Source organism: Micromesistius poutassou (genome assembly GCF_964030765.1).
Source record: "Micromesistius poutassou genome assembly, contig: SCAFFOLD_4119, whole genome shotgun sequence".
Classification (NCBI taxonomy): Eukaryota; Metazoa; Chordata; class Actinopteri; order Gadiformes; family Gadidae; genus Micromesistius; species Micromesistius poutassou.
In genome coordinates, this window is record NW_028177773.1 from 1 (window position 1) to 24,845 (window position 24,845).

The window sequence follows — 24,845 nt, forward strand, 5'->3', positions numbered from 1 at the left end:
GTTTTTAAGTCACGGTTCGGTATGGTTTTTCGGTACAGCAGTTTTTTTTTTTTTTATTAAACAATTTTTTTTGGATTTGATTCATTAAATTGTTATCAAACAAACGCCTTACACACAAATGAAATGACATCAAATACAATTGAGGATAAAAACACAATAAAGTCCAGGACTTATTTCCATTGTGGTCCTCAACACAAAACATCAGGACAAGACAAGACAGTCACAGAGTGTGTGATAATCAATAAAAACGTTTTTCGGTACGTACCGAAATGAAACGTGCATCAAACCGTTAGACCGCACCGAAAAATTTCGGTACGAATACGCGTATCGATACACCCCTAATGAGAAGAATATATAACATCCTTTAATGTAGATAGACCTTTTTTTTTTCCACATCTGCATTCTTGCGTATATTCCGTGTGAGATATTGTCAAACACAACCCTGAATGAACGCATAGCCATCAGAACTTAGTATGTGCTCCACGTGAACCTCCTAAGACGGCGCAATTTGATTGGTTCCCAATCTCGGGATATTGCGCAATATCCCGAGATTGAGATCTCAAACTCGGGACTTTGTTTTCATCGCGTCGTCACGCTGATGAAGACAAATACATCCCGGCAAAAAGCGTCATCTTGTTTATTTTTAGACTGTTCCCGGACAGTATGAACTAAAACATGCGTGTCTTAGCCCTGTGGCTATTCACGGAACACCCAACGCTCTCAACCCCTAATACCTACAGCCTCCTTATGTTTAGCACTCAGGAGTGTGTGTGTGTGTGTGTGAGAGTGTGTGTGTACCGAGCATCACCCCCCCGCTGGGCGGGTTGGCGCTACACTCCAGGCTCCTCTCCAGCGCCGACACGCCAAAGTCGTTCAGGTCCAGATCGTCCAGCGCAGACTCTGAAACACACACACACACTCAGCAACACAACACAACACGACACACACACACACACACACTCAGAAACACAACACGACACACACACACACACACACGCACTCAGCAAAACAACACAACACACGCTCAGCAACACAACACAACTCACGCACACACCAACACAACACAACACACACACTCACTCATCAACACAACCCAACACAACCTCACACACACAGCGGTTCCTCGCCAGCTGAGCAGAAACCTGCTCGGTGCGTTTTGAACAGAGACTATAAACAGTGCGCTCAAACTGGCTGCTCACCGACCACCGACTCCACCGTCTCGCTGGGGGGGTAGAAGGGCCGGGCGTTGGCGTTCATGCCCGAGCAGAGGCCGGCCCCCAGGGGCGCGGGGCTGGGCGGGGTGGCCGCCAGGCTGGAGGGCACGCTGGACGACAGGCTGAGAGGGCTGCCCACCGGCAGGAACACCAGCAGGTCCTGGAGGAAGGACGGAGGGAGGAGGGCGGCGGCGGCGGCGGCGCTGCTGCGTCAGTGTGGAACCAGGGGCAACCAGACCCTCCTCTCGCTACACCCTTACGTCTTACTTTAACTCTACAGAACATGTACGTTTACACTAGGACTTACAATGGTTCATGTACGCATTCACACACCACCGACGGCGGCGGCGGGGGAGGGAAGAGAGAGAGAGAGAGAGAGAGACAGAGAGACAGACAGACAGAGACAGAGAGAGAGACAGAGAGAGAGACAGAGAGAGAGACAGAGACAGAGAGAGAGACAGAGTGAGACAGAGAGACAGACAGAGACAGAGAGAGAGACAGAGAGACAGACAGACAGAGACAGAGAGAGAGACAGAGTGAGACAGAGAGAGAGACAGAGAGAGAGACAGAGAGAGAGACAGAGAGAGAGACAGAGACAGAGAGAGACAGAGACAGAGACAGAGACAGAGAGAGAGACAGAGAGAGAGAGAGACAGAGACAGAGAGAGAGACAGAGAGAGAGACAGTGACAGAGAGAGGATGTACCTGTTTGTTCCTCTGCTCCAGAACAAAGCTCCTGTGCATCTGCTTTGCCTTTGAAGAACAGAAACAGAAGCGGGGTGAGCCAGAGGACCGCGGGTCACGCCCGGCAGACCAGAGAACAAACGGCCATCCACCCCTCTGTTCAGTTCACCGTGACTCTGAAGTCTCCCTCCTCACCCCCCCACACCCCTCTTACTCACTTAACTGTACGTCGTACGTCCTGGCACTTGGTAGCATCTTACCCTAGCTATCTCTGTTGTATACGGGGAACGGGTTAACCTAGTGATGGTTAGTGTATACGGGGAACGGGTTAACCTAGTGATGGTTAGTGTATACGGGGAACGGGTTAACCTAGTGATGGTTAGTGTATATGGGGAACGGGTTAACCTAGTGATGGTTAGTGTATACGGGGAACGGGTTAACCTAGTGATGGTCAGTGTATACGGGGAACGGGTTAACCTAGTGATGGTTAGTGTATACGGGGAACGGGTTAACCTAGTGATGGTTAGTGTATACGGGGAACGGGTTAACCTAGTGATGGTTAGTGTATACGGGAAACGGGTTAACCTAGTGATGGTTAGTGTATATGGGGAACGGGTTAACCTAGTGATGGTTAGTGTATACGGGGAACGGGTTAACCTAGTGATGGTCAGTGTATACGGGGAACGGGTTAACCTAGTGATGGTTAGTGTATACGGGGAACGGGTTAACCTAGTGATGGTTAGTGTATACGGGGAACGGGTTAACCTAGTGATGGTTAGTGCTTGGCACTTGGTTCTATGAACACCCTCACTGTACCGAGACTGTACAGAGATATACTGTAGTTTCTCTTTCTTCTGACAAACGTACTTATTGTAAGTCGCTTTGGATCAAACATGCAGAACTTGTGTGGATCAGTTCAGTGCGAGCCCCTCCTCACCTGGTCTTCCCTCTCGAACCCGGGGGCGCGGCCATACCCCCCCTCCCGCCCCCAGGGGGAGAGCGGCTCCCCCGCGGGGCCCCCCCCGCCACCGCCGCCGCCGCCGCCGCCGCCTGACGCCTCCTCGCAGAACGCCATCACTCTTCCCAGCAGCCCCTGCTCCGCCATGCCCCGCCCCCCCGCACCGCCGCCGGGCGAGAAGGCCAGGCCCAGGCAGCCGGCGGCGGCGGCGGCGTGCCCCGGGTCCCCCCGGTGCCCCAGGGGCCCCCCCGGGCCCAGGGTGGGACTGCCCGCGGAGACGGGGTCCGAGGCCGCGTGGTGGGCCTCCGGGAGCCGGGGGGGCAGCGGGGAGCCCGGGCTGGGGAACGAGGGCTCTGACTCGGGTACGAAGGGCTCTGAGCAGGAGGAGGAGGAGGTCAGGGAGAGATGGTTAACACACAACCCACCAAGTGCAGTCATAGGACAGAGCTGTCATGGATTAGACTGTGAGGCGTTGATCACACTGCAGGCAAAGGTGGCCAAAATCAGACAGGGAAGTATTCATTAATGATCGCCCACAGGATCACCTGTGTTGTCTCTTGAATATCGCGTGCTGTAACCCTGGGAATCCAGAGTTCTCACTCTGGAAAACAAGCAATATAATCCCTCCCACGATGCCCCTCTTCCCAGCACATTAACCAATCACATCAGTGATTTGACCTGTACTCTTTCACTACGGAAGACTTCTGATCGTTTAGGGGCTGCACTGAAGCTCGGCCAAAAACCGAATTTGAACCTGAACCGCTATATAAGGAAAAGCCCGATGCGCGCCGACAGCGACAGTGACTTCAGCCGCCTCCATGTTTACTGCCCTCCATGCTGCCTGTGTGACGTCACCTCACACACGCAGCACCTCAAACAGCCTCACAAGCAATAATAATCTGACTGAAGCGCAGAGTCGCCGAGCCTAGCAGTGAGGCCGCGCCCGCCGCCTCTCGACCGCGCAGCGTCTGATTGGCTCTTACTTTCGATGTGAGCGAAGGCACAGAAGGGGCCCCGGGGACAGCTGCCGCTCTGCTGCATGTCGTTGCACTTGGTGGACTTATAGATCTGGAGAGAGAGAGAGAGAGAGAGAGAGAGCGACAACACACCAGAGGAGAGGCTGTGAGACGATGTTAGCGTGTTAGCCTAGCCTCGATATACAGTCTCTAGCTGTGTTCCAAATCGTTCCCTATCACGGGTATAGTGCACTATAGAGGGTGCTCGCCATTTTTTAGTGGTGTTCCAATTCTCAGTGGTTAATTTCATTCACTACATAGTGGACAATAAAATACCCGAAATGTGAGTGAACATACGAAGTTCCCTACATGTTAACTCCCGTGTACCACAATGCAATGCGGGCACATTTACTGACGCAAATGACGTTTAGAAATGTTCAGCGTAGTGTCCGAATTCTGGTTTGTTCGTTCCCTATGTAGTTCACTGTATCATAACCACTATATAGGGAACAGTGAGTGAGGGAATAGGGAACGATTTCCAACACAGCCTCTGTCATCAGGAAGCCAGAATGAGTAACATCCTGACAGTTTGGGCAAACGTGGGTGGGGGGCCTACCTCTGGGTGGAACTGCTGCTCGGTGCGCGTGTGACAGTACTGGCATCCCTCCGCCCCTTCACATTTACTGGGGTCGCCCCACTCCTCGCTGTGCTTCACCGCCGGGCAGGGCAGGGCTCTGTGGGGGGGGGGGGGGGGGACACACAGCAGGTGGTCTCACACATCTGTAATGACCCCTCATCAAGCTCTACAGCCCTTGACGGTTAGCTCTGGAAACGAACCATTTCTTCAAGGCTTTAAATGTGTTAATGTCCTCCAGGACTGCCTGTGTGTGTGCGTCTGTACCTGTGTTTGTGTTTGTGTATCTCTACCTGTACTAGTGTTTGTGCATCTGTACCTGTACTTGTGTTTGTGTATCTCTACCTGTACTTGTGTTTGTGCGTCTGTACCTGTACTAGTGTTTGTGCGTATGTACCTGTACTAGTGTTTGTGCGTATGTACCTGTACTAGTGTTTGTGCGTCTGTACCTGTACTAGTGTTTGTGCGTCTGTACCTGTACTAGTGTTTGTGCGTCTGTACCTGTACTTGTGTTTGTGCGTCTGTACCTGTACTTGTGTTTGTGCGTCTGTACCTGTACTAGTGTTTGTGCGTCTGTACCTGTACTAGTGTTTGTGCATCTGTACCTGTACTTGTGTTTGTGCGGGCTGCGGCGGCGGTCTTTGCTGTTGTGGTAGTACGGGCAGGCGTAACCTTGGCGACACAGGCGTGGCGGTTTCTTGCACAGCTCTGTCTTGTAGTGGGACAGCACGTAGGTGTTGTCTGGGGAGACAGAGAGACGCCAGATAATTACCTACCTGCAGAAGACATCAAGGCTCCTTTAATTGTCTCCTTTAACGACCTCCATTGTGTGTCCTGGCCCCGCCCCCTTCACATCACACCTCCATTGTGTGTCCTGGCCCCGCCCCCTTCATACATCGGACCCGTCACTGCGTGGAGAGTCCGGTAGCGTAGGAACAGGTTCTTTTCGGTGGCAGTGACTCAATGAACTGCTCATTTGAGTACTCTGAATTGAAACTGTATCATACGTACGTTATGAATCCCAGATGGGAAATGTTGAGAGAATCTCAATGTAAAGCTGAATATATCACAACATAAAGCTGAATATATCACAACGTAAAGCTGAATATATCACAACGTAAAGCTGAATATATCACAACGTAAAGCTGAATATATCACAACGTAAAGCTGAATATATCACAACATAAAGCTGAATATATCACAACATAAAGCTGAATATATCACAACATAAAGCTGAATATATCACAATGTAAAGCTGAATATATCACAACGTAAAGCTGAATATATCACAACGTAAAGCTGAATATATCACAACATAAAGCTGAATATATCACAACATAAAGCTGAATATATCACAACGTAAAGTTGAATATATCCAACCATAAAGCTGAATATATCACAACATAAAGCTGAATATATCACAACATAAAGCTGAATATATCACAACATAAAGCTGAATATATCACAACATAAAGCTGAATATATCACAACGTAAAGTTGAATATATCCAACCATAAAGCTGAATATATCACAACATAAAGCTGAATATATCACAACATAAAGCTGAATATATCACAACATAAAGCTGAATATATCACAACGTAAAGCTGAATATTAAAGACGTTTCATGGCGGAGTTTGAACCTAAGGACAGCAATAATAAAAATAATAATAATCGTAATATTACTTAAATATGCTGATGATGGTAATGCTAACTACCATCATCAGCATATTTACGTAATATTACGATTACGATTACGATTATGATTATTGTGCAATACCTTGCCACCGCGGCTCCTCACTCAAGATCTTCTCTATGAGGGCCGTGCTGGCAGCCTGCCCTGATTGGCCATCCCCGGCGCCGCCGCCGCCGCCGCCGGCCCCGCCCTCCGGGACCCCGGGGCCCCCCTGGGACTCGATCACCTGCACCTCCCTGGAGGACGGAGAGGAAACGTTCACAAGCGCCTTCACATTGTGTCCCGTTTGTGGAGGCTGAATACTTTACGTTTACATTCAGGGCACTTGGAAGACGCTTTGATCCAAAGCGAATTTACAGTACATACTTTAGACTGAGAATGTGATTTGTGTGTGAAACGCTCACATAGACATGGCACGTTTTAAGAGACACGGAAACCACGTTTTAGTTATGTTCTGTGTCTGGTTATGCATAGGCTTGACGTTTTAGCCTAAGAGACATGGAAGCTATGTCTCTTTATTAGTGCGTCAAGTCTATGGATAACCAGACACAGAATATAACTGATACATAGGGGTGTAAATATTAAATCGATTTGTATCGATGAATCGATTATACAGCCGACGATTCGAAAGAGTATCGATTATTAAAAAAAACAACTTTATTTTTTACAGTGAATAGACCGCACAGTAAGCACTAACGTGTGTATAGAATACTGTTCCTGTATTCTCAATAAAAGGCAAACGATTATTTTTTTGTTGATTTATTTGATAGATATTATATTAATAGATATAATGTAAAAAAATATTGAGTATCGAAAAGAATCGAGTCGTTTGGCTTAAGGAGTCGATATCGTATCGAATCGTCACGAAGGCTCCGGTTTCCACCCCTACTAATACACCTAAGGACACCAAAGCCCCAGCTCCGTTGGCTGTCCCGTGGTATGATGTCAGCCATTTGCTCATGACTGAAACATGCACGAGGTCACGACCCCGGCAGCTCAGAGACTACGCCTTAGGTGACACTTCAGTCCGGCTATTCGTGTCCACGTGTACCCAAACGACCCTGACACACACACACACACACACAGAGTAAGGCGGGGAAAACCCTGCTTTAACGGATATAGAAACAAATATTCTTGCATAATTTGTTTCAATTATGTTTTTGTGCCCATGTCTTGCGCGCGCGCACACACACACACACACACACACACACACACACACACACACACACACACACACACACACACACACACACACACACACACACACACACACACACACACACACACACACACACACACAGTACCGGATGTCGAACACGGGGCTGCGCAGGTCGTGGGAGCCGTGGGCGAAGGCGCAGTGGGAGCCGTTCTTGGAGCAGTGGCCCTTGCCGTCCGTCTCGTGAATGCAGGAGCCCGTCTTGTAGTAGCGCAGGTGGTAGCGCCGCTCCGTGTCCCCCGCCGTGCGGTGCAGGAACGCACACCTGGGGACCGGAGGAACACACAACGCTCAGGAGGGTCGGGACCACGGCCAGTAGAAACACACGCTTTAGTCTGCGTGACAACTGGATGCGGAGACCGAGTCAGACAAACCCAGGGGCTGCAGGGGATTCCGTCGACATCCAGGGCGTTTAGCAGACGCTTTCATCCAAAGAGACTTACAATAAGTACATTTGTCAGAAGAAAGAGAGACAACAATATATATCTCTGTCGGTGCAGTAAGGATGTTCATAGAACCAAGAGCCAAGCACTTACCATCACTAGGTTAACCCGTTCCCCGTATACACTAACCATCACTAGGTTAACCCGTTCCCCGTATACACTAACCATCACTAGGTTAACCCGTTCCCCGTATACACTAAGCATCACTAGGTTAACCCGTTCCCCGTATACACTAAGCATCACTAGGTTAACCCGTTCCCCGTATACACTAAGCATCACTAGGTTAACCCGTTCCCCGTGTACAACACAGATAGGTGGAAGGACGTACAGTGTACAATAAGTGTGTACATTAAGTGCCAGGACGTACTACATACAAAGAGGGATGTGGGGGGCTGGGGGTGTGTGGGGGGAGGGGGGGGGGGGAGCTATGCAGAGTCCAGGTGAACTCTGAACATGAGAGTCTTGAGTGTTTTGCAGAAGCTGGTGAGCGGCTCTGCGGTGATGGCATCAGATGGCATCAGCCTTTGACTCTCGTACATCGCAAGCTCGACCATTTTAACCAATCTTTATCAATGTTTGTATCCAGAATAAAACAACATATGAACCTAAACCCAGGTGATGGTTTTGTTTTGGTCATGTTATATGCGTCTGCCATGTTTTTGGTATTTTAAAACATGTCAAGGAGTGACTCTACAGAAGAACAACAAATATTTATTCACAAATAGCCAGACTCATGATACAGAGAACATTGTGTCAAAGTACTTAATTTGACCTACTTCCAGTGGATGATAAGCGGGTATAAAGCCTGTATTTGTGCACCTTATCAGTTGTTCTGCACACAGCCTAACGTGCCCATTTGCTCATATTAAATCACTACACCGTTACGCACCCATTACTTTTTCATTTTTTCTGTGGTTGGGATTGCACATGTATACTTCACATGTATACAGAATATACGGCCAAAACAGTGCAAAACTATCTATCCGTACTCTTTTCACACCTCTGTCTAAAGGTGTGCAGCCACTTTCTGCCGGAGAAGAGATTTAACGACACAGTTCAACTCCTTCCACATGGTTATGAGGCCACTCGCATGTTCCCAAACCTCTGTATCAGTGCACACCGGGGAAGCGTTTGCATTTGTTTTGTATGCTCAACTGGCCCCAGATAGCGGTCGTTACACCTCAACGACAGCACAATCAAGGGCAAGCCACTGCGTCTTTGAACTGCTAATGCAAAGAAGGACCTGCTAGGGGTCTGGTCTGATGGCAATTGTTGAAAGTTTCCACCTCTCAAAAGACCTCCATAAATGAATAGCGTGCACTTACACTAACAAAAACTTGTTTTTACACTTTTTTACTCCGGCCCCCAGAGTTTGCATATCATACAAAGTCAAGCCTTCAGTTTGAGAGTGGCCCTGTGGATTTTAACAGACGTTTTTAAAAAAACAACGACACTGAAGTGATACGCGTTTGACCCTAAAAGTGTTTTTTAACTGACGTTCAACACAATCAGAACACTCACTCGTCCCCCTCGGAACAGCTGCCCGTGCCCTCGTCGTATTTGGTGCAGTACACATCTGGGCTGTAGTTGAACGTCCCGTCCCGCCGGCGGATGGGTCTGCGACGCCGCTGGTTCAGGAAGTGCCAGTGGAAGCAGGCGAAGGGCCGGTGCTGGGTGCACTTGTGCTGCACGAACAGCGGGCACTGCTCGGTCCGGAACTCCTTCAGGTACCTGGAGGAGGAGGAGGAGGAGGAGGAGGAGGAGACGGAACCGTCACCGGGCCGTCCATAACGCACACACCGATACCAAAGTGCTCTGAACTATGGATCGCAGCAGGCCTCCAACTCCAGACGCGCCAAACTTTATGCACACACACACACACACACACTCGGATTGTTCTGCGTTTCCTGCAGCATGAATCTAAATATATACAGTCGCGTCCAGTGTACAGAGCCGTGCATTGGGGCGCCTTTATGTGAGCGCACTTCTATGCATATGTGTGTTTGTTTGTTTATGTGTGTGTGTGTGTGTGTGTGTGTGTGTGTGTGTGTGTGTGTGTGTGTGTGTGTGTGTGTGTGTCCCCACCACACTAGTCTACGTACGTGTAATGCTGAGGTTTCTCGGGCTGGACGTTCAGCCCGTTGGCGGGAGACGTGGAGCCCCCCGCGGGGGAGGAGACGGGGGACGTGGCCGCTGCGGCGGTCGCACCCCCCGGGCAGCAGGACTGCGGCTGCGGTGGCGGCGGGTGACTTTTAGACATTTCCCCGCGTCAGGCCTCGTATCCACGATCTTGTTTTTAGCTTGCTGTGGCTATACTGTGTTAGCTCCACAATCCGCATTCTGGAATGATGTGCGCATGCGCGAACAGAGGAGGAAGTGGACGCGATCGCAGGGAGACGTGTGTGTGTGCGTGTGTGCGTGGAGTCCCGCACGCACGCACACACACACACACACACACACACACACACACACACACACACACACACACACGTAGACGCACGCACGCACGCTAGTGTTGTATAGCGCACATTACGGCGGGTAGAAACTACAAACGCAGGACATTTCTATATAATAATAGAATGAACTCTGAGGTCACATTTGTCCACCGATTCCATGTCTTTGTCAGGAGAATAAACGGAACCATACATATAGTGGCTCGGTTTGCAACGCATCTTCGTCTCCTTCTTGTGGTTTTAAGTCGGTTCGGCACCAGTCGCTGGAGCCTCAGCCGCCCCCCACTGGGCTGGAGTCAGGACACATACATTCAATATAATGCAGTTCACAAGTACACATTCATACGTGTAAACACATATATATAGATCTATATATTGATCTACAGATACATATATGTGTGTGTATATAAAGATTGATATATATATATAAAAATACAATATAATATATATATACAATGCACACACTCGTTTGCGGACCGCAACAATTGAATCCCAGACGGACCAATCACAGCGTACCCGTCTACACGTGACGTCACGCTGCAGTATTAATAGCCGTCACCAACTTACACACACACACACAGAGAGTGAAGGACGAGCCCAGACGGTCTTATAATTCTCATCGTTAAATCCTCACACGGTAAGCTATTTAATTTCGTGGGTTATTTTTAATGGTGGAATGGTGGTTTTACTCGGTGGTCTGTTGGTGTCTCGGACCCCCCCCCCCCGGGGCAGACCTCCCCCCCCCCCCCCACGGGTGGTGGAGCTAACGGCTAACGTTAGCTCATCGTAGAACAATGGGTCGGAGCAGACCACCGCGGGGCTCTGGTCTGCACCAGTATAACCAGTGGATCATGTGTTAGGCCTCCAGGCCCGCAGCCAGTCTAAGTGCAGGAGCGCGTCTGTCGTCTTTACTACAGTCAGTCTGCCCCGAAACCCTAACATGGCGCTGACGGACCCCCTGCTGGGTCCCTGGGCCCGACCGTCCGGTCCGCGGGGTCCCACCACCACCACCACCACCCACCCGCTGGGTCCCCGGGTCCGACCGACCGCCCGCCCGCTGGGTCCCCGGTGGCCGGGTGTTGTAGGTGCTTTCCTCGGGCGGCGAGGCTCGACGTAAACCCTGCAGTGACACTAGCTGGGTGGAGGGGTGTTGGGTGGAGGGGTGCTGCTGGGTGGGTGGAGCGGCCCTCCCTGCCTCTCCCCCACTGATGGGGGAGGGGAGCCTTCAGACACCACCAGCCAGTTTGAGCGCTCTTGCCGCGCGTCTCCTGCTAATGTTAGGGCTGCTAATGTGTTGCTTTTGTATTGATTGATGTTTGTTGTGATCGGTGACTGCTGAGGTCATCTATCGTCCAGGAAGGTGATTATTATTATTAATGATCTATGTCTTTTTTAAATTATTATTAGTTTAGTGCGCCATGGCCAGAACCAAGCAGACCGCCCGTAAGTCCACCGGAGGAAAGGCGCCAAGGAAGCAGCTCGCCACCAAGGCAGCGCGTAAGAGCGCCCCCTCCACCGGGGGCGTCAAGAAGCCCCATCGCTACAGGTAATGACGTCACCCGGCGCACATCATGGTATTATTGCTTGTTGACGAACATGTTAAACTCGTCAATTGTGAATGTGGGTCATGCGCTGTTATATTAATTTTTAGTAATTGCTTGACGGTGTTTTTTTTGGTTAGGCCGGGTACCGTGGCTCTCAGGGAGATCCGTCGCTACCAGAAGTCCACCGAGCTGCTGATCCGCAAGCTGCCCTTCCAGCGGCTGGTCAGGGAGATCGCCCAGGACTTCAAGACCGACCTGCGCTTCCAGAGCGCCGCAATCGGCGCCCTTCAGGTGGGTTACACAACCGCTGCTGTCACCTCTTCTCGTTGACGAAATATTGTTTCTCGGACTCGGACTAAATTTACATTAAGGTCGTTTGCCAACGAGCCTTGCCATAAGTAAATTTGTCTGATATATTTTTTTTTAAGTGCAAGGGCGTTCAACATGAAATGAGTGTACATCAAGTGCCAGTTTTCAATTACATAACCACTCCACTTTTATTGAAGTGTTTATTCGCGCCCTCACATTAGGTTAACCCCTTCCCCGGCAGACAACAAAGATAGCTAGGACAAGATGTTATTTTTAAGATCCAGGACATGGCATAAGAGATGTGGGAACTGGGAAGACTATGCATATGAGTATCCAGGTGAACTGACCTCCATCTCTCTCTCCCCCCCCCCCCCCCCCCCCCGCCCTGCAGGAGGCCAGCGAGGCCTACCTGGTGGGTCTGTTTGAGGACACCAACCTGTGCGCCATCCACGCCAAGAGGGTCACCATCATGCCCAAGGACATCCAGCTGGCCCGCAGGATAAGAGGCGAGCGTGCCTAGACGGGGGACGTCGCCGGACCTGACCAGCGATCCTATTTATCCCACTCACACCGTGCTGTGGACATTTTTTTTTTTTTCATCAGAATTTTATTTTTTATTTTAGTACAACACCAAATGCATCCGTCATTCCACAAACCGGAACTCAGAGCAAAGTGGTGGTGGTGGGGGGGGGTTGGTGGTGGACTTGCTCCTGTTCTGGTGATGGGGTGGTGCATTTTTAACCAATTTACATCCATTACCCCCCCCCCCCCACCCGCCACGGATGGCTGTTGGTGGCGCCGTCTGAGTTCAAGGCTCAGGTGAGGCCGGGTTTGTCTGTAAGGCGGACACGACGACTTTTAAAAACAAAACGGCCGTCTTCGTCACATCTTCCACTATGGGCGGCCTCCTTCTACCCGGTCTACTTCCTCCACCAGCCTGTTTCGATGTAGCGTTCGGTTATTGTTAACAGTTCACTGTAAACCACGCCCACCAGCGGAGACACACCGCCTGTATTTTTCTGGACAGCTTTTTACATGTTATTTTTCCAACATAAAAAAAAAAATCTTGGCAGCTACATTTAATACTATTTATGAAGTGGTGTCACATGTCTTTCTAGTAAAGGTCTTTACGAGTACAACATGTCTTTGTGTGGTTTTTTTGTTTTTTATGTGATCAATGAGGGTGCTAGACTTTTAATAAAAACAACAACATTTTAATCTACACATAAACATGAACAACAGTCAGACTTGGGTTCCCCGGGTGGATCGGGGAGTTTGCTCTGCCGTTCGTCATACAAACCACTCGGTGTGTTTGAACCCTGCAGCTGTGGAACAAGAGTGACGGGTCAACACTGGACCGCTGATGGTCTTCTGGGTAGCACGCTGGTATGGCGTGCTATAATTTGCGTGCCAACGTTGGCATCTGGTTACCTATTCGGCAGACTAGCTCTTCACACTCGGCTGGCAGGTTCGTCCTCAGCGCCACACAGCAGAAGCCTGGCGCTAGATGTGTTTCTGGGGAGTCTCTGTGAAATCAACCAATCACAAGCTGCGATGGTGAGCCAATGGCAGCAGGGTAGGATTGCCTGTGGGGAATTACGTCACTGCTAGACGGGCTGACAAGATCATTTTGGATCAGTGAGCTCATGAATTTTTCATGAGGTGTAACCTCAATGTAATGCAATTCCATTTCCTCTCAAATTGGATAAGCACATCTTGGATGCCGCTCGCCCGCCCATATAGCGCATTATTAATGCACTTCATTAAGATTATTTTCTAGTTGGGCTACAAAGATTCATACTTACGCCACGCAGAACGCAAAGATGGTGTAGTCCGGTTTGCCAAACCTTCCCACGCATGAGATCTCGGGATAGTGATGCTGGAAAAGTTCCTAATTAAACGTTCAAAGAACAGATTGTTAGAAGCTATTGTCGGAATCAAATAATTCAATTAACCAATCATTGTTTCCTGCTATCTGACTTGTATAGTTACACCAAAACTCAGTTTATTTATATACAGCATGTGGTATAGGACTCAAATGGGACCTGTGTCCCATAATATAGAAACAGTATTGTTTGGAAAATACGCAAACTGCACACTTAAATGTCAAAACCATATCATCTGACTGGTCAGCACTACTTACCGTGTTACTGCTTTTTTCTGTGCAAATCAAATGTGTTTCCTTCAAGTCAAAGTACACTTCCTGTCGGCCAAATGACAAGTGAGTTTAGCATTTAAAACACATTAACCCATGTCTACAACACGACAAACACCAGTGTCATAAGAGGGAGGGAAAGGGGGGGCTGACACCTTGCTTGGCAGGTTTCTCTGCAGCACCTGTGGGATGGCCTGCTGGAGAACTTCCTTATCCCCGCACTGGAAAACAAACAGGGTGAGGTACGGTAACGGTATTCATACCCGAGGGTAGATTCGGTTGCAGTTCAAAAGAGAGGGCTGTTTACACACGCACACACACACACACACACACACACAACATTTACGACATGGACTGAGTGCGTGACATAACAGTGCTCCAGACATGGAAACATGGAGGAATAGTATACAAAAAGGTATTAGTATCAAAAGACAGAAGATACAACACAGAATGAAAGCCATCATGGCAGATACAAAAGCTAGGTCAGAATAAATAGATAGGACAGGGGGAAAGATTGAATTATCTCTGGTTCCCAAACATGCACATGAATGCACATACACACATGCCACACACAACACAATTCACACAAATGCATACAAAAATATTAAAAACACAGTAATTGAAAGGATTTGAACACACACACACACACACATTGAATGATAGCACACACATATCTACCATTCCAATATTGGCCTTTCCCAAGTACTGCAGAACATGCACAATCCTGCAGGAGAGAGTGAGTCAGTGTCATGGATACAAGACTGGATAATGAAACCAGTGGCGGTAAAGAGTAGACCACATCACAAACCCCCCGTCCATTTAGGTATCTATTAAATACTAAAGAGTCATTCAACCAACCCTTTGGTTAAAACAACCCAAAGAGATTTACAGTGAATGTTTTTCAGGTAAGCTGCAGCCATTGGGGTCATCCCAATAGCTGGGAGTCTAAGGGCACACTCACACTAGGCAAAGTGTCCTTGTACCGTACTCAAGTACGATTGCCCCCCCCCCCCCCATTGTGCCACTGGCCTGTGCTCACACTAGGCAATCTCAACTGGGCCTGAGTACGGTTGCCTCTTGTACATACAGGTTGCGTATCCGTGCGTGTGTGCGTGTCGGCTCATTAGCGTCTGTAGCGTGGCCTGAGCACACCTCTCTGAAGTGTACTGAGGCCACGGAACTGAACTGTACTGGAGTACGGACGGCGTGCTGCTCACACTAGACAAACGATCTAGACTTTAGGGGGCAAACGTACTCGGGCAACGGTACAGACGGCCTGGTGTGAGTGCGCCCCAACCAATCGATTACCTTGCCCCTCATTTCACCGTGTTACTACTGAGAGCAAACGTGCACCAACACCCCCCCCCCCACCCAACGAAACAGCCCAGCCCCAACCCGCCTTCCGTCTCTGAGGCACAGCGCGGACGAGGAGGCGGGGGGCTGGCGGTGGGGGCCGGTCTGGGGGGGCGGGGCCGGGACCAGGCCCAGGTCCAGGGTGGGGTTCTCCGTCCGCAGCTCCCGCAGGAGCTTGATGAGGGGCCGGTAGGAGGAGCCGTCGCGGGCCCGCCAGCGCAGCACGCGCAGGGACAGCGGCAGGCCCCTCAGCCTGGAGAGGACCGCGCCCGCCTGGAACACCGGGAGAACACGTTAGACAGGACCCGACGGCCGCCTGGAACACCGGGAGAACACGTTAGACAGGACCCGACGGCCGCCTGGAACACCGGGAGAACGCGTTAGACAGGACCCAACAGCCTGGAATACATTAGACAGGACCACCAGGAGAACACGTTAGACAGGACCACCAGGAGAACACGTTAGACAGGACCACCAGGAGAACACGTTAGACAGGACCACCAGGAGAACACGTTAGACAGGACCACCAGGGGAACACGTTAGACAGGACCACCAGGAGAACACGTTAGACAGGACCACCAGGGGAACACGTTAGACAGGACCACCAGGAGAACACGTTAGACAGGACCACGCCGGCCTGGGAGAACACATTAGAGCAACGAGCAGAGCGGAGGTAAACAGAGCAGGGAGGGCCTCTGCCCTCAGAGGCTTAGAGAGAACAACGCAAACATCACAAGACGAGCTGTGTGTGTGTCTGTCTATCAACGGCGCGGCTTTCCAGGAAAGACTGACTTCACATTTCACGCACTTAGCTGAACATCGGGCCCTGGCAGTACACATACTTATTGTTATTGTTGTTGTCATTGTAGCAATGCTTTTATATAACTTTAGAACTTTTATTTTATTGTGTTCTGTATAACTGATACGGGGCTCCGGCCTTACCTGTCCGTTCTTGGAGTTGCGCAGGGACACGCCGTTGATCTCGTCGATGATGTCACCGGGACTGAGGGAGCGGTCCACCTGAGCCTGGCTCCCCGGTAACAGCTCCAACACAAAGACACGACCGCTCAGATACCTGCAGCGGGAGGGGGACGATGAACACAAGAGGGGCACCAGGCTGCACATCAACGTACTGTTGCTAACCGATTTGTTTGAGCATGTGCGTAAATCTTTTGTTACTTCCCTTGAAGAAAGGCAACGTCACACTAAGCACTAAATAAGTCAATTGAATCAATCAAAGTCACAAAATGGACAGATGCACTACCTATTTATCGTCCATTAAGATTTGATGGGTGTGGACCTTAATGATGACGCGACCACAGAAGTTACAGTATTAGTAACTTCTCCTTTACAGCGAAAAACTCACCTCAGCACCAATCCCAGTTCCCGACAGGGCACCGTCTCGTATATCTCACACACCTGTGGACGACACAGTCTCCAGTCACAGATAACACACCACCCTGCAGCACTACGTTCAGAGTGGATATTCCCACACATTAGTATATGCTACACGTGCACACCTCCTAACATGCCGCAATTTGATTGGTTCGCTATCTCGGGATATTGGGCAATATCCCGAGATTGAGATCTCAAACTCAGGATATTGTTTTCATTGCATAAACCTCTAATAAAAACAAATAAATCTTGGCAAAAAGTGTTATCTTGTTTATTTTTGGAGTGTTCACGTGTAGTATATACTAAAACAATTATTCACCTCAGGCTCCGTGAATAGTGGGGAATAGCTATTCCCCACTATTTGACTGCCAAGTCACTGTCATTTAGTAATTATTCGCCGAAGGCGGAATGAATAGTTTTATTTACTTCGCCTTCGGCGAATAATTACTAAATGACAGTGACTTGGCTGTGAAATCCATCATGGGAATGTTTTCTTACAGGTAAGAGCCAGCTCTCGTCCAGAAAACTGCAATTCTGTCAAGACAGAAAAGGGGAATAATGAATGATGTGCCTTCAACTCTATGATACACACACACACACACACTCACACACACACACACACACACACACACACACACACACACACACACACACACACACAGACATGTCCTTACTTCTATTTCCAGTTGGAAGTCCATCTGAGAGAGGACGAGCAGCAGTGACATGAAGGGTTCTGAGGAAGAGGAAGAGCGATTCATACATCAAGGAATGATGAATCCTAACCGGCCAGTAAACCAGTGGTTAGCTAGTCAGTGACCATGGTTTACTCACTGTGCAGTTTGCTCACAGGTTACAAAAGTCGATAAGAAGATGAGCAATGAAAACACTACTCACCCACAGATTCCTCATTCCTTAGGATTGAACAAGATGAGCTGTACCACTGTGAAAAAAAAAAAAGAATAATACTTTCAACCATTTTATATGAACCTCCAAACACACACACAGGCAGATCTGTATGGGTAAAGCAGAATTTAAACTGGATAACATAATCACCACACACAATATTAAGCCATGTCCCATCGAAGAGGGTTAAAGGTCCCATGACACGCCACCAGGTGTGGCGTGATTCGCCGTTACAAGCAGTTTCGGAAATCTTCCCCCTATGACATCACAGGTGGGCGTGTCCACCTAGATGTGTGACGGATAGATGAGCAACGTTTGCTACGGTCCCACTGGGTAGGCTGGTGGACCGATCTGTCCAGCAACACATCTGGGTGGAAACGCCCACCTGTGATGTCATAAGGGGCAGATTTCCAAAACGGCTTGCAACGGCTCATCACACTCACACCTGGTGTGCATGTACTGGGACCTTTAAACATTTTCATCCCAAGACCCGAGACACCAGGACCCCCCCCCCCCCCAGAGAGGAGCCAGACCTCCAGGACGCGGGGCGTGTGCAGCAGGTGGCTGATGAAGCGCTGCAGGGCCTTGCGGCTCAGCGCCAGCCGCAGCAGGTAACGGCCGCGCCCGCGGGAGCCCAGGAGCTTCTCACACGCCCGGGTCTGGTCCACCGCCAGCGACAGGGCCGAGTGGCTGGGGGGGGGGGGGCAGAGAACACGAGGAGGTGGGACAGCGGAGGACCACTATAGAGCTATAGGTTCAACACGGCGTTAGCCATCGTAGCATCATTGCCTGAGTCACATTTTAAGGTTCAGATTCAGAAAGCGTTATTGTCTGTCGTCACAGAGAATCTCCTTTGACGTGGCTCAACATACAAACAGGACAAGCAGTCATACGACATAGATTTCTGCGAGCACGCACAGTGTGATCACATAGATCTTAAAACAAGTATAAAGGTTCATCTTGTATTTAGAGTAAAAAATGTCTAAGTCGTCTGATTGGGATTATGGAATGTAAAAAACACTCTGATTGGCTTAGGATATAGCCAATGAGGCAGAGTGAATCAGCAGTGTTAGGAGAGTGGAGTTATGTTAGATACCACAATTCGGCCAAAAATAGGACATAGGCAATTATGCTATGAGACTAACGATGTTGTTATCCATGTGATGAGGATCGGTGTTACAATCTCAGATCTCGTTGCGTTCGTATTCACGTTGAAATAATGGCAAATGCTTTTCTTGTATCAATGTCCTCCTCAATAATGTGAACTTGTAGAAAGCATGACGCATTTCTCTGGCTCAGAGCAGCCTGACCTCATAGAGCACACACAGCCGTAGCGGTTATGTCATGCATCGAGGTGGTTTCCTAAACGCAGCCGTGCTTCTGCAGCGTCGGAGTGGGAGGAGTGAGTAGGGGCGCCTGAGGACTCGTACCTGCCACAGGTGTCATGCTGGGGGAGGAGCTCGAAGCAGTGCCAGTAGTCCCTGTGCACCAGGCTGAGAACTGGCTCTAAATCAAATCAAATAAAGAAATGAATAAAAACACTTACCTGACACCACACCCATGACAAAAGCATGCAATAGGGACGCAAATAACCATGTTATAAACTACGACTACAAGTATTAATGAACAATAAAACAATAAAAAACATAACAATCATCATCTATTGCATATCATAATAAAACCAGGACTCGTGGTATGAAGAACAAGTGAGTAAACATACGATCAATTCCGATAATAGAGACGAATCGATACTGAGTGAATAGTGACGACTCGGTATGATGGAGTACTAACGCTGTAGTCCTTTCCTCAAGATGAACTCCAGCAGCTCGCAGCAGGAGGGCAGATGCGCACTACTGTCCGTCACCACGTTCCCATCTGCCTGGAGATTGAGGATGCACACTAGAAGAAAACAACAGCGTGGTCAGATTCACCTGGAGCGCAGCTTTGAGCTTATTCTGATCAAAGAAGAACATGTCTCGATATTGCCCAGGATGAGTGCACATACACTGGACGTTTAATAACCACAATCAGGCATGTGTATTTATTTCGTTGTACCTTTGAGTGTCCCGAGAAGTGCGTCTTTCGGAGCCATGTTCCTGCGTGCGTCTGAGGTCGGAGGCAGCGGTGGAGATGCGCTCCTCCTCGGCTCCTCCTCACCCTAACAGGTGGACACCCTGTCACTCTCCTCTATCCTCACTTCCGTGTGTCAAGGATAGAAATACCGAAACACTTCAAACCATTCCAGCACACGGCACATGCACAGGACAGACGGGGTCGTTAACCAGGGCGCTCCAGATCAATAACACCATATATGTACATTATGTTCATCGGATGTGTCCAAGATGCGCCCCTGCTTCACTGACGCTTCTGCAGAACCGATGGGAGCGTACAATGAAATGTAGTGTTTACCCTGCAACAGTAATACAATGTGTAAGGGAGGGGACAGCGACATGCCGTGGCTCTGTGTGTCATTACACCCGAGAGGACGGTTATATGAGGAAGGCCCACCTACTGAGTTGAATCCCTCCTTTCCATACGAATCTATTTTTAAAATATTTATTACAGATAGTTTGTACAACACAAACATATCCATATTGAATTACTTCTGAACGAAATGCTGTCCAATCTGTAGATTTATATATGTTTTTTATATTTTTTATTTGTTATGTATTTGTTCTGGTATGCATCAGATATCAAAGGGGACGGCCTCTGTTTTGACTTAAAACGTTTACCTCAGTGACTGAAAGGTTTTCCTCGGAAAAGTGTTTGTCCACTGAAGCGGAACTATTCCCAGAGGTCCGTGCTGACGGCGGACCGCTGAGCCGAGCGGACCGCAGCTCAGCATCAGCAAAACAAACCACAACAAGCGGCGCAGAGCATCCGGTCAACAGGACAACAAGGCAGACACGCAAGGCTGACAGATTACCACCATGGCCCCGGGTCAGCTCTAGGTTACACAACCCCGAGGACCATGTAACCGCAGCCGGCTTCAAACAGGTCAGGGGGTTGGATCGGGTTGTCTTTATTTAATACATGGGTGAGATTATTAAACGAGCCAATGCTAGCTAACAGGCTAACAGGAACGCCCAGGTACGTGGAGGGTCGACATCGATCTGGATATCGATCTGTCAACGTGGTTCTGGTGACGACGTACCGATGGGATTAACCTTTAGTGGTGTGTGAAGGACACCAGCTCACCCCCGTAAGCCCCAGTGTTGTTAAAACCTGCACTTCAGTGAGACTAGATGTTACACCTGCAGGGAGTCCATGTTGGACACATACAGTAGATATGGGACCTACATGGTGAGTAGAGTATGGCAGAGTAGATGTTGGACCTACATGGTGAGTAGAGTATGGCAGAGTAGATGTTGGACCTACATGGTGAGTAGAGTATGGCAGAGTAGATGTTGGACCTACATGTAGAGTCGATGTTAGACCTGAATGGTGAGTAGAATTAAGAGTATAGTCCACGTTGGACCTACATGGTGAGTAGAGTAGAGTAGATGTTGGACCTGCTTGCTGACTGTCGGCCACATCCGTTTCTCTGAGCAGGGAAGAACCACAGTCTCATCATGCCGGGCATGGTGGCCTTCGGTCGGCGGTGGGGGATCGCCAGCGACGACCTGGTCCTGCCCGGGGCCTTCGAGCTGTTCTTCAGAGTACTCTGGTTCGTTTAAAAACACACCCTGGACTGCTGGCCTTTACAAATGGACGGTCAACCCTTTTTGGACGTTCTCACACGTTCCAACCTTTCAACCTCAAGCGTTGCACTCGTTCCTTGTCGTCCCCCTCCAGGTGGATCGGGACCCTCATCCTGTACAGCCTTCACAAGGGCAGCTTCGACTGCCCGGGCGGAGGCGTGCTCCACAGCTACCTGGTGGTGCTGCTGGTCCTCCTCGCACTGATCATCCTGTCGCTGTGTGCCATCATCTACGTCAGCGCTCAAGGTGTGGGGGTCTCGCGCCTTCATGTGTTTCCAAGTTCCCAAAGACCGTCCCTTCTCCACCTTATTCCAGGCCAAACAACGCGTGCCGCCATGACGACCAGTCCGGTTTCCCATTTCCGGTTAGAAGCGAGAATACGTCGCTGGTGGTACTTTAGTGAGAGGATGAGTTCGGGCTCCACTTGCCATTATGACCTAATGTAATAATATATAACTTTTAAAACTATCGCCGTAGCCTTCAAGATACGCACTAGCGGTGCACGTGTGCTGGCCGCTATGTAAACGGCACTCGACCGGAAATGGAAAACCGGCGGGCCGCTATGAATCATGGGGAAATAGAACGGTGGCGGAATAAGGTGGATAGACCCGTTGCTGTCGGATGCAAAGTGCACGGCGTTAATAGAGAAAGGCTTTTGGGTTTCCCCCAGGTACCATCACCAACCCCGGCCCCCGCCGCTCCGTCCCGGTGCTCGTGTACCTGCGGGCGCTGCTCTATCTCCCGGAGATCGTGTGGGCGTGTCTCGGGGCTATCTGGGCGTCGGCTGACAGCCAAGGCTGCGACCCCGCCACAGTGGGGGCCGTCATCGCTGCCGTGGTAGCGAGGTAAGCTACTGCCAAACTTGGCTGTGGAATCTTTGTACTCAAATAGTGTTAGACCTTTTTTTTTTTTTTCTCTAGAAAAGCAACAAATATTCATCCACAAAAACAAGAACACACAAGCTCCCCTCAGAAGTAACGGCTCTTGTGATTAGACACCGCCGGCCCATGTTCATGTAGTCCCACCCACTCACAGACCCATGCAAGCTAAGCGGAGATAAACTAGTGATTATCAATATTCATTTAGATCTGTTTCATGAAAAACGGATGCTTATATGCAACGATTGTTCACAGTTCCACATCATTAATACAGACAGTGTATTAATAACAACAACAACAACAACATGACAAACCTTTAGAGTCTTTTAGTGGTACCACAGTCTGACCGGGAGCAGCAAAGCTTAAGCGTGACACTCGGACCCTGGCTGTGGTTGCTCCCTCGCAGCTGGATCCTGCTGCTGTCCACGGGGCTGGGCGTGGTGTTCGTGTTCGACCCGCTGGGCGACTCCCGGCCGCGGCCGCCCGCCCTGGAGCAGCTGGGCGTGCGGGACCTGGAGAGCAGCGAGGGCAGCCAGTTCCTGTCCACGGCGCGCTCGGTGGCCGCCAAGGTGTGGGAGAGCCGGCTGCGCCTGCTGTGCTGCTGCCTGCCACAGGACGAGAGCCACCGCGCCGCCTTCTCCAGCATCGCCCAGCTCGTCAGCGGCTTCTTCTCTGTGAGGAGAACCTCTCTCTCTCTCTCTCTGTGTCTCTCTGCTTCTCTTTCTCACTGCCTCTCTCTCCCTCTGTGCCCTTCTCTCTCTGTCGCTCTCTCTCTCTCTCTCTTTCTTTCTTTCTTTCTTTCTTTCTTTCTTTCTTTCTTTCTTTCTTTCTTTGTCACTCTCTCTGTGTGTGTGTCTCTCTCTCTCTGTGTCCCTCTCTCTGTCTCCCTCTCTCTCTGTCCCCTTCTCTCTCTCTCTCTCTCTCTGTCGCTCTCTCTGTGTGTATGTCCCTCTCTCTATCTCTCTCTCTCTGTCTCTGTCTCTGTCGGTCTGTCTGTCTGTCTGTCTGTCTCTTTTTATTTATTTAACTGACCTTTCCTCTGCTTGTGTGTGTTGTGTTAACAGGACACAGACCTGGTGCCCAGTGACATCGCCGCTGGACTGGCTCTGCTCCACCAGGAGCAAGACAAGATGGCGCACCACCGGGATCCTGACGACATCCTGGCCCACAGCCCCTCCTCCCCCATTGTAAGAGCTGGGCCGCGTCATGTGACTGCTACTGGGGTCACTGTGGATTTGGCATCTGGTGTTTATTAACAGTAATAACAATGTCAGACTTGTTGTATATTTGTTTTAAGCTCATCCTTTTACAAGTGAGAACAACTTGAGTCCACACGGAACATGGACACATCCACCGAAATATTTTGCAACCTTCATATTTATGTGTTTATCTAACATGATTCCTCCTTTGTACAGCACTGGGATCATCGTCAGTCAGTGGGATTAACATAATGATATGTGCCTGCAGGAGGCTGACCTGGAGGTGGAGCTGGGGCAGGCCGCCCACTGCATGCAGTTTGCTGCCGCGGCGTACGGCTGGCCCATGTACATCTACTCCAACCCGCTCACAGGCCCCTGCAAGCTGAGCGGAGACTGGTAAGCCAGTGGTTATCAGCATTCATTTGGTTCATGTGTGTCAGGGAGACGGATGCAAAAATGCAATGATTGTTCACGGTTCCACGGATTCAGTACCCTGGAAATCCAGAGTTCTCGCGAGAGCACAATTTGAATTTGCTCAGCGAGTCACTCTGGGAACGAGCAACATACTCACTCGCCGATTCCCCTGGCCCAGAACATTAACCAATCACATCGGTGTATCTGATATAGGCGGGGCCAAAAGCGTTGCTGTTTTACCGATACGGATACGTATCGGACTCTTGCCGGATACGGCAAGAGTCTTATCTATTGGTTAGCTCTGCTGGGCTGAATACGTCACCCCTTGTATTCTTCTGATTGGTCGTAGTGTTATCCAATTGCGTGCAGTGATATTTTCAAATGCATGCCTTGGTGCCGTCCCTCGAGTTGGGCCGTTTTCATGACTCGTTTCCGACCCTACAGCTTTCTGGATGTGGCTCTGGATTTGCAGTCTACGGATTCAGTGTATTATTAATAATAACAACATCAACAAAAAACTGAAGACGAATGAGTGTACATTTGACGTGGCTTTTTAACAGCGTGGGCTGACGGCAGGGTTTCAGCACATGGTGAGAGACAATATGTTATATTTGCCTTCCTTTTTGAGTGGCAGTAAACTCAGTGTGTGTGTGTGTGTGTGTGTGTGTGTGTGTGTGTGTGTGTGTGTGTGTGTGTGTGTGTGTGTGTGTGTGTGTGTGTGTGTGTGTGTGTGTGTGTGTG

The 24,845-nt window shown here is 49.7% G+C and overlaps 4 protein-coding genes across 5 annotated transcripts; 2 read left to right on the forward strand and 2 right to left on the reverse strand.

Moving 5' to 3' along the window:
• Positions 1-798: 798 nt before the first annotated feature.
• On the reverse strand, positions 799-10,133 carry LOC311375716 (RING finger protein unkempt homolog; the record flags this gene model as incomplete). Its single annotated transcript, XM_084490774.1, has 11 exons — positions 9,903-10,133; positions 9,322-9,531; positions 7,446-7,622; positions 6,226-6,377; positions 5,051-5,186; positions 4,428-4,545; positions 3,839-3,923; positions 2,835-3,229; positions 1,919-1,966; positions 1,200-1,374; positions 799-900 (listed from the first exon to the last, which is right to left on the reverse strand). Coding segments are annotated over exons 1-11 (1,756 nt in total), but the record flags the coding sequence as incomplete, so codon positions are not given.
• A 678-nt stretch (positions 10,134-10,811) lies between these two features.
• Positions 10,812-13,234, forward strand: LOC311375719 (histone H3.3A). Of its 2 annotated transcripts, none has more exons than XM_084490777.1 (4): positions 10,812-10,890; positions 11,661-11,799; positions 11,935-12,088; positions 12,498-13,234. In XM_084490777.1, exons 2-4 carry the CDS (start codon positions 11,672-11,674, stop codon positions 12,624-12,626), a joined length of 411 nt encoding a protein of 136 aa, XP_084346903.1. In that variant the 5' UTR covers positions 10,812-10,890; positions 11,661-11,671; the 3' UTR covers positions 12,627-13,234. The 2 variants fall into 2 exon arrangements, with proteins under 2 accessions (XP_084346903.1, XP_084346904.1); XM_084490778.1 differs by having other exon boundaries at positions 10,816-10,890; positions 11,666-11,799.
• Positions 13,235-13,396: 162 nt separating this feature from the next.
• On the reverse strand, positions 13,397-20,004 carry LOC311375717 (uncharacterized protein; the record flags this gene model as incomplete). Its single annotated transcript, XM_084490775.1, has 16 exons — positions 13,397-13,431; positions 13,538-13,632; positions 13,912-13,997; positions 14,250-14,309; positions 14,417-14,482; positions 14,940-14,985; positions 15,661-15,887; positions 16,557-16,689; positions 16,981-17,033; positions 17,508-17,543; positions 17,684-17,742; positions 17,904-17,949; positions 18,446-18,602; positions 19,343-19,418; positions 19,704-19,811; positions 19,968-20,004. 16 exons carry the CDS (start codon positions 20,002-20,004, stop codon positions 13,397-13,399), a joined length of 1,320 nt encoding a protein of 439 aa, XP_084346901.1.
• A 781-nt stretch (positions 20,005-20,785) lies between these two features.
• On the forward strand, positions 20,786-24,086 carry LOC311375718 (diacylglycerol lipase-beta-like; the record flags this gene model as incomplete). The annotated part of the gene is made up of 7 exons (XM_084490776.1): positions 20,786-20,909; positions 21,465-21,579; positions 21,708-21,859; positions 22,284-22,458; positions 22,898-23,165; positions 23,556-23,678; positions 23,959-24,086. Coding segments are annotated over exons 2-7 (941 nt in total), but the record flags the coding sequence as incomplete, so codon positions are not given.
• Positions 24,087-24,845: the final 759 nt, after the last annotated feature.